The sequence below is a fragment of the Polyergus mexicanus genome, unplaced genomic scaffold (assembly GCF_030449975.1).
Source record: "Polyergus mexicanus isolate NDT 795.1 unplaced genomic scaffold, iyPolMexi1.0 SCAF_6, whole genome shotgun sequence".
Taxonomy (NCBI): domain Eukaryota; kingdom Metazoa; phylum Arthropoda; class Insecta; order Hymenoptera; family Formicidae; genus Polyergus; species Polyergus mexicanus.
Genome location: NW_027223326.1, coordinates 5,493,995 through 5,502,601, shown reverse-complemented (window position 1 = coordinate 5,502,601; position 8,607 = coordinate 5,493,995). Strand labels below are relative to the sequence as shown.

At 29.7% G+C, this 8,607-nt stretch overlaps 2 protein-coding genes across 3 annotated transcripts in view; one reads left to right on the top strand and one right to left on the bottom strand.

Moving 5' to 3' along the window:
* The first annotated feature begins 2,020 nt into the window (after nt 1-2,020).
* On the top strand, nt 2,021-8,444 carry Glys (glycogen [starch] synthase). 2 transcript variants are annotated; one of them, XM_070297896.1, is made up of 12 exons: nt 2,021-2,464; nt 3,424-3,575; nt 3,923-4,107; nt 4,626-4,822; nt 4,943-5,135; nt 5,463-5,725; nt 5,799-6,009; nt 6,129-6,226; nt 6,296-6,428; nt 6,933-7,319; nt 7,398-7,598; nt 7,714-8,444. In XM_070297896.1, the coding sequence occupies exons 2-12, from the start codon at nt 3,437-3,439 to the stop codon at nt 7,744-7,746; spliced, it is 2,040 nt and encodes a 679-aa protein (XP_070153997.1). In that variant the 5' UTR covers nt 2,021-2,464; nt 3,424-3,436; the 3' UTR covers nt 7,747-8,444. The 2 variants fall into 2 exon arrangements, with proteins under 2 accessions (XP_070153997.1, XP_070153996.1); XM_070297895.1 differs by having other exon boundaries at nt 2,022-2,464; nt 6,090-6,226.
* Wdr62 (WD repeat domain 62) overlaps nt 3,340-8,607 on the bottom strand; it is a 135,535-nt gene continuing 130,267 nt past the window's right edge. The window contains exon 25 of the mRNA XM_070297888.1: nt 3,340-3,563. Coding sequence (XP_070153989.1) covers nt 3,514-3,563 — 50 coding nt within the window. The 3' untranslated portion in view covers nt 3,340-3,513. The remainder of the gene's footprint in view (nt 3,564-8,607) is intronic.

Sequence of the window (8,607 nt, the reverse complement as noted above, 5' to 3'; positions counted from 1 at the left end):
TAACAAATTGTTGCCAAATTGGCATCAAATTCGCTCAAAACTTGGTAACAAATCCAGTGCCATCTGTGTCCGCATTAAGCTTGTGTTTTGGTGACAAAGCTTGTTGACATAACCTGACAGCAAATTGACGGCAAAAACCGAGCAAAGCTTGACACGATTTGACGTCAAATTGATGGCAAAAATCGAGCAAGATCTGCGCAAGACAATCTGATAGCAGATTGTCAGCAAAAACCGAACAAATTCTGCAGCTTTCGGCCATGCATATAAAAATATATATTTAAATAGATTTAAAGCCTTAACCCTAAATAATAAAATGATGATAAGTTTTGGTCATAAAATGACCATTAGATAATTAGACATTATATAAAATCATATATTAATATGTTAAAACATATAGGTAAGTTCAAATAACTTAATTTATAAAATTAAAGATCTTTTTGGACAGAAATTGTTTGAATAAGTGAAAATCGAACAATTATCTGTTCGATTTGCAAAAAATCAATTCAATATCTGAATTTCCTGTATAAGAATTGTGTCAAAAATTGAACTGATAGAAATATATATATTATAATATTATTAGCATTTTGTAGGCTTTATATACACTCATGACAAGAATTTGAATACGGGTATAGATAATGAATAACGCGCCGCATAGCGATAAGCGACTGAACTATTTTATAATACTTTGTAATAAGCTGCAGATTTTGTTCGGTTTTTGCTGCTAATTTGCCATCAGATTGCGCACTCTAGATCCTGCTCAGTTTTTGCCGACAATCTGATGTCAGTCATGTCAGCAAGCTTTGCTCGGTTTCTGCCGCCAATTTGCTGTGTAGTTATGTTAGCAAGCTTTGCTTGATTCTTGCCGGCAATCTGCCAGCTTAATCGGTAATAACAACTCTTGTACCAAATTTGTAGCCTTTTTGCTGACAATAATTTGTAGCAAGCACTTGGCAATATCTGTTAGAACAGACCTGGCTGACTGGGTTGATGTAAAGTTAGCCGGACATTTTTAATTTTTAGTCTAATCGATTAAATCAAAGCTTATTCGATGCAGAATCGTTAGGTAGTTACAAATCCTTTATTTACAACGTTTGGTAGTCCATAATTTATCCAAAAAGTAAAATAAACCATATACGATTAGGTAGTGGATGGCTAACTGGAAGTATTAGCCGAACAAATATATTATTTATCACTGGGAGATTAATCAATTTCTTTTATATACAGTAGGATCTTTATGCTATAAATAATGTATTTGTGTAAGCAACTCTTGACAATTATTAGACACATATGCTTATGTTGCATATACATATTCTTGTATTATTATGATATAACAAAAATTATTCGTCTTTAATTGTAATGTATCTTGTTAATACATATATCTAAGAACTTGTCCCACATTGCTAAAGTACCCAAGCTCTTTCATATTAGCAAAGAATACTTATCCAATGTCACTTCGCAGGATAAGTAAAATGTCGAAAATTTAGATATGTTTGATACTAAAACATGATAATATTAGAATATTAAGAGATTAGGGCCGGTATTCATAGTCAGTTCTTATATTTAAGACCGTCTTAAGCACAATCTTAAACTAATCACAGAGCCGTATTAGCATCTTAAGACATTACTTAAGACGATCTTGAAATAAAAATTGACTATGAATACCGGTCTAAGACAGTTAGGAAATCTCTCGTATGTGCAGTAGGCAATGTAGAAAACTATTAGAACATTCTTATTATTTATATACAGATTTCTTGTAGCATACCTGTGTTTTTCATGCTGTCCGTAAACAATTAATAATTGTACTGTATTCTCTCTGCACTTAAAATTTCACGTATATGTTACGACATCGTCATACGAAATACTCTAAACGGCTCCACCGCTCCACCCTTCCCTTGCTCCTCTATCAGAGTGCATTAGTTTTTTTTTGTTTTTCACAGTGAATGTGAACCAACAAACCTTTTAATTAGCTTTTCTGTGACAAACGATTGCACATCGATTGAACTAAGTTTGAAACAAAAATAATATCTTTCCGGTTAACTTCACACAAAATTTTGTTTTCGTATTTTCAAAAAAAATATTAACCAACAAACGTAATTAGGCCAACAATCACCAACAAACGACCAACAAATAATTTGTAAAAAAAAAAATTATGAAAGTCAATGTTGACCGGCTAACTTTATAGAGCTCAGTAATTGGGACATCTACCCTAAAATTTCTTTGTCCTGATTGGTCAAATTTCGATCTTGGATCTTGAATCTCTATCTTCAATGCGTATAGTGGCGTACAGATGCGCAAGGGGATCTTGTTGATTTTTACATAATCTGTGGTGACCTTCGTTTGAACCTGACCTGACCGTGGAACTGTGTTCTGTGGCCGGCAAGAAGTATAGTTAGTTTTGAAGTCTACCACTTTTTCTCTTTCCGTCTCTCTTTCTTTATTCCCTTGTTAAAAGATATTATAAACGGTGAGTAAAAAGATATAAATTACTGACATGTTGCTGTGGTGTTTTTCTTTAATCCAATTATCGCATAAAACCAGGAGCTAAACATTACCATGCAGTAACGGTATACTTATCAATGAAATCTTAGAATATAATATTTGTGACATTTAGTTTAGTTTTCGCGATTATATTTTGCGCGTCACATAACTTCATTCGAAAAAAAAATAGGTAAACTCGGCGAGAAGATTGTTTAAAAGGGAAGTGTGTGCAAAATTTTATATCTGAATAATTGGATACCACAAATTCGTGATAACATTAATCTCCCGCAATCTTTTTGGATGAACATGTACTCGCAAAAAAAAAGTAAAGCGATTAGTTTTGATTATGTCATGCAATGATATGAAAATGATATTATTCCTTTATTACGGATATAGATACACATATGGTCTCAATAACGTTTTCTATAACGATGAAATATCAAGCTGTTCAATGAAACTGATACTGAATAAAGTTCTTCGTTATTTCTTTATTAATTAAATTGTTTGAATGCAGTACTGAAGAAATAAGTTATTTTATATTTCAATAACTAAAGTAATATTTGTTATTTTAAAATATAGTAATATAAACTTCTTACTTAATTTTTAATAATGAGCTATATAATATCCTTTTAAATTAAAAAAAGATATATATATATATATGTTTTTATTTAAAAAAATACTTGAATTATATTTCATGTTATTCCCAAAATTAATTTCAAAATTAAACTTTAGATAGATATTTATTATATTATATTTACACACATATTATACTTTATTTAAAAAATAATAAAATTAACAAACTATATATATTGTGATATCATTTTTTATTAAATAAAAATTCAATATATATATGTATATGTATGTATATATAAGGGGAGGTATATCAATTTTATTAAATTTATTCAAACTGGATAAATATATACTACACTTAACAAAATATTATAGAACAGTCAACAAAATGTCAAGAGAACGTGCTTCCAGAAGATTTTATCGTGTAGATAGTACGAATGATTTGTTTGAATTCATGGACCGTGGTTACTCAGCCCAACATGAAAATCGGTGGAACTTTGAAGTTGCTTGGGAAGCTGCCAACAAAGGTATGCTATCATATATCTTATTTCTAGGAATCAATTGTATATTGAAAAACAAAAATCATAAAAATAAGTTATTTGATTAGATTACTTATATTGTAATTAAATTACAATATTCCACAGATGAAACTGTTCTACAAATAATTTGAATGAATTTTATTAGTATATGCACTAACAACTGCAATTGGCTCTATTAACTTTTCTTCTATTTGAGAATAAATCCTGTTTTATATCTTTATAAAGTCTTTTATCACACACACACACACACACACACACACACACACACATTTCTATTTCTATAACTATTTATATTTATTTATATTTTACACAATCCATAAATAACTCTTTTTCAGTTGGTGGTATTTATACTGTAATAAGATCTAAAGCTTATGTTTCAACTGAAGAAATGGGTGATCAATATTGTCTCATTGGTCCATATAAAGAACATTCAGCACGTACTGAAGTTGAAGAGGCTGATTTTCCTCCTCATAATCCTTTACATCAAGCAGTACAAGTTCTACGTGATCAAGGATACAGAGTAAGTTTTGTAAATTTTTTAAATCGTAAATAACTTAATGTGTACACTCTACACACGTGCGCGCGTCTACACACACAATCTTTATAATTATTATTAATTTTGAAACGAGTTATTCAAGGAGTTGTAAAAATTTATTATTGATGTATTCTGTAGAATATATTATTTATAATGTACACTAAGAATAAAAAGAGTTTGATATTTGCTATAGTAGATCTAATAAATATAACAAATATAATTTATTGACATATATGTATATTTGTACTACATATCAGAATGAGTAAAAATATAAGTATTTTTAAATATGTATTTTTATTTTTTTTTTACATAATTAGATAGCATAAATATTATTAATGTTTAGTACTTTTCTTTGACTTAAATAAAGATTAAATTTTTCATGGCATTATATTAAGCTATTGTTAAGCTTTCTTCTTGTATATGTCTGTTTACTTTTATTATTCTAGTGCATAATAACAATTTTGCAATCCAAGATATTTTTTAAGATATAAATTATTATTCAGATTGTAACAGGAACATGGTTGGTGGATGGAAATCCTCAAATAATTTTATTTGATATTGGAAGTGCCGCCTGGAAACTAGACGAATATAAACAAGAATTATGGAACACTTGTAATCTTGGAATACCTCATCTCGATATTGAAGCTAATGATGCCGTGATACTTGGATATTTAGTTTGTCTATTTATTACCGAATTTAGGTAAAACAATTATTATTATTTTTACAATTACACATATATGTATATACAATATTATATTGTATATACAATATTATATTGTATATATAATTTATCGATTTTGTTATAACAATGAAATAATAGAAAAGCAGCTGAAAGATACTCAAGCATTCCACCGAGAATAGTCATACATTGTCATGAATGGCAAGCAGGTGTTGGGTTAATTGCTTTGAGAACAAGACATGTGGATGTGGCCACAGTATTCACTACTCATGCTACACTTTTAGGTAGATACCTTTGTGCAGGGAAGACGGATTTTTATAATAATTTAGATAAGGTAAAGAATTTCTCTCTTTCACTATTGTCGATATATGTATGCAAAAAAAAAAAAAAAAAAAAAAAAAGATTGGGCTATTTTCAAACCGTTGAAATTCGGTGAAAAATCATCGATAAAATTATAGACATTTAATCATATGATTGGAAGGACGTATGCATACACACACACACACACACGATTTATTTTTTCATATAGAATTATGTCCTTTCTGATTGTACCACTAATTATCGAATACCTTTTCTTTGTGTATAAGCGCATGCCTACATATGCATATGTAACACACACACACACACACACAGATAATATGCTGTAGTATGGTTTTTATAGTTCAGTGTTGATGAAGAAGCAGGGAAGCGTCAAATATATCATAGATACTGTATGGAACGTGCGGCTTCACATTTAGCGCATGTATTTACAACTGTTTCGGATATCACTGGTTTCGAAGCCGAACACTTGCTCAAACGCAAACCTGATATTATCACACCAAACGGATTAAATGTAAAAAAATTTGCAGCATTGCACGAATTTCAAAATTTACATGCTATCAGTAAAGAAAAGATACATGAATTTGTGCGAGGTCATTTTTACGGGTCTGTATTATACATATGATAATTTCTAAAATACTATTTTCATACTATATTTGAATTTATATATGTTTTGCAGACATTATGATTTTGATTTAGACAAAACGTTATATTTTTTCATCGCTGGTCGATATGAATTCGGAAACAAAGGCGCTGATATTTTCATAGAAGCCTTAGCTAGATTAAATCATTATTTAAAAACGTCCAGACCTGATCTAACAGTGGTTGCTTTTCTTATTTTTCCGGCAAAAACCAATAATTTTAATGTTGAATCTCTTCGTGGTCATGCTGTAAGTTAATATTAACTTTTTTTATAACAATAATAATTGACAAGATGTTCGTTAATATGTCGCTAAATTACCATCATTAGGTAACTAAATCTTTACGCGATACTATCAACGATATACAGCAAAAAATAGGGAAACGGATGTATGAATTATGCCTCTCTGGTCGTATGCCTGAAACTCAAGACTTGTTACAAAAAGAGGATACTATTAAAATAAAACGGTCTGTTAATTATTAAAATAACATTTTGTAACGAGACTTATTTTACGGATCTCCGATTTTATTTTGTAGATGTCTATATGCTCTTCAAAGAAATGGATTACCACCTATTACAACACATAATGTTGTTGATGATTGGAATGATCCAGTGTTAAATGCTGTTAGAAGATGTAATCTTTTCAATACTATCCATGATCGCGTTAAGGTACATACAAGGGTTTCGGAGCGAAATCATCAAACTTTGCCAGTATATATTTACAGCAGTCGAACCAATATTGTTATCGAGATATAGGAAATTTACTATAATAAGTTCAACTTCATATTCAAGCTTTATAATTTACCTTTATTATTTTTTTAATGTGATCAATTTTAATCAAAAATTATAAAAAAATAAACAGGTAAAAATTATAAACAATGCAATGATGTAATATCCGTTTTTCAATAGTAATAGAAATTTAACTTAATTCTTTATTTGAGGTGAATCGTTATTTCAGTCCATATCTTGATAACGAAGTTAAATCGACTTACAATATATCAACATTTTCATTTAGAATAATCTCCTGAACACACTGGTAAAGTTTGTTGGTTTCATTCCTAACACATTATATATATTTTACACATTACGAGATTTGGAAAAGAGAATTATGTGAAATTAATATGTGTGTGATTAATATTATTTTATAAATAATATATATCACGCAATTTACAGATGGTATTTCATCCAGAGTTTCTGTCTTCAACAAATCCGCTATTTGGTCTCGATTATGAAGAATTTGTCAGAGGATGCCATTTGGGCGTTTTCCCCTCATATTATGAACCATGGGGATATACACCGGCTGAATGCACAGTTATGGGTATTCCTAGTATTACTACTAATTTATCAGGATTTGGATGCTTTATGCAGGAACATATAGCAGATCCAATGAGTTATGGTATTTACATAGTTGATAGACGTTATATCGGTTTGGAAGCAAGCGTCCAACAGCTTGCTCAGTATATGTTTGACTTTGCGCGACTTAGTCGTCGTCAACGTATTATTCAGAGAAATCGTACAGAACGTCTTAGTGATCTCCTCGATTGGCGAAATCTTGGCATTGTAAGATTCGACTATACAAATTCACATATTCATTTTTAATTATTTATCTTACATTGGTTTTTTATGTACTTCGCACAGTATTATCGTCAAGCGAGAATAAAGGCGTTGACTACTGTATATCCAGAATTGGCATCAGAATACGCAGAGGGTGGAATTGGTCGATTCAACTATCCTAGACCAATTAGCGAACCACCATCTCCATTATCTTCACGGCACACGACACCGGCTGCTTCTGTACATGGTTCAGATGATGAGGATGAGGTTGATGATGAAAAAGAGGTAAGTGGTTCAAGTACGCGCGCGCGGTATAAATTTGAAATATATAAAGTTCGACTAAAAATATATACTTTCGTATATTATATCGTACTTATATACATATTTATGTATATTGTAGCTAGAAGAATTGCGGCAATCAAACGGAGGATAAATACGAAAACGGCAATACAAAAGCGATAAGAATCAAAAGTAATAATGTATGATAGAATCTAAGCTAATGTATGGAATACACAGCACAGTGCCAAAACATTCATTATGATTTCTCCATTAGGTGTATATATCTATGAATTTAAATTTTTAATAGCTATTATTAATATATTGTCACTGCCATGCAAAAGATAAAATAGAATAGTTAGGAACAAAGTGAAGAGATATACATACGTAGCAATAATTGTAATGGTTCATAATCGTTATGATCATTATGTGCAATAACATTATTACTTTTTATTAGAGCTTTATATTCTTTAATGCCATGATCCATCCATTTGATCGATTTAATTTTTTGATCATATATGGTATTAGTATATTCAAATAATTAATAATTACATTTTAATATATTAATGTAATCAGAAGTTTGAATAAAAGAGAATATCGTATATGTTCGCGTATCGCACTATTTTCAGAAGTGCACATTTATATGTTGTATTTATATTCATAGGAATTAGTAATCATACAGCCAATGTGAATCTGATATACATATACATAATTACACTGAGTAGAATATTTTTGTTATATAGATTATATTTTTATTAGTATTGCCATTTTAATAAAAGTTTATCTACAAGGCTTGAGTTATTCAATCCTTGTAATATTATACACCTCGTTATATTTACATAATAAGAAATAGATATATATAATAGTATGTTGCCATATTGTAAAAATATATTGATAACAAAAACTATACTATAACAAATAAAAGATACTTCAATGATAAGTAGAAGTTTTACTTTGTATTAATTATTAACATAATGTACAGAATGATACATATAAAATGGCCAAGTTACATCCTTTA

Coding starts and splice junctions, on each gene's coding strand:
- Glys (XM_070297895.1), top strand. CDS start 3,437: ATGTCAAGAGAACGTGCTTCCAGAAGATTTTATCGTGTAGATAGTACG. Junction 4,108..4,625: donor TACGTGATCAAGGATACAGA/GTAAGTTTTGTA, acceptor ATTATTATTCAG/ATTGTAACAGGAACATGGTT. Junction 5,726..5,798: donor GTGCGAGGTCATTTTTACGG/GTCTGTATTATA, acceptor TATGTTTTGCAG/ACATTATGATTTTGATTTAG.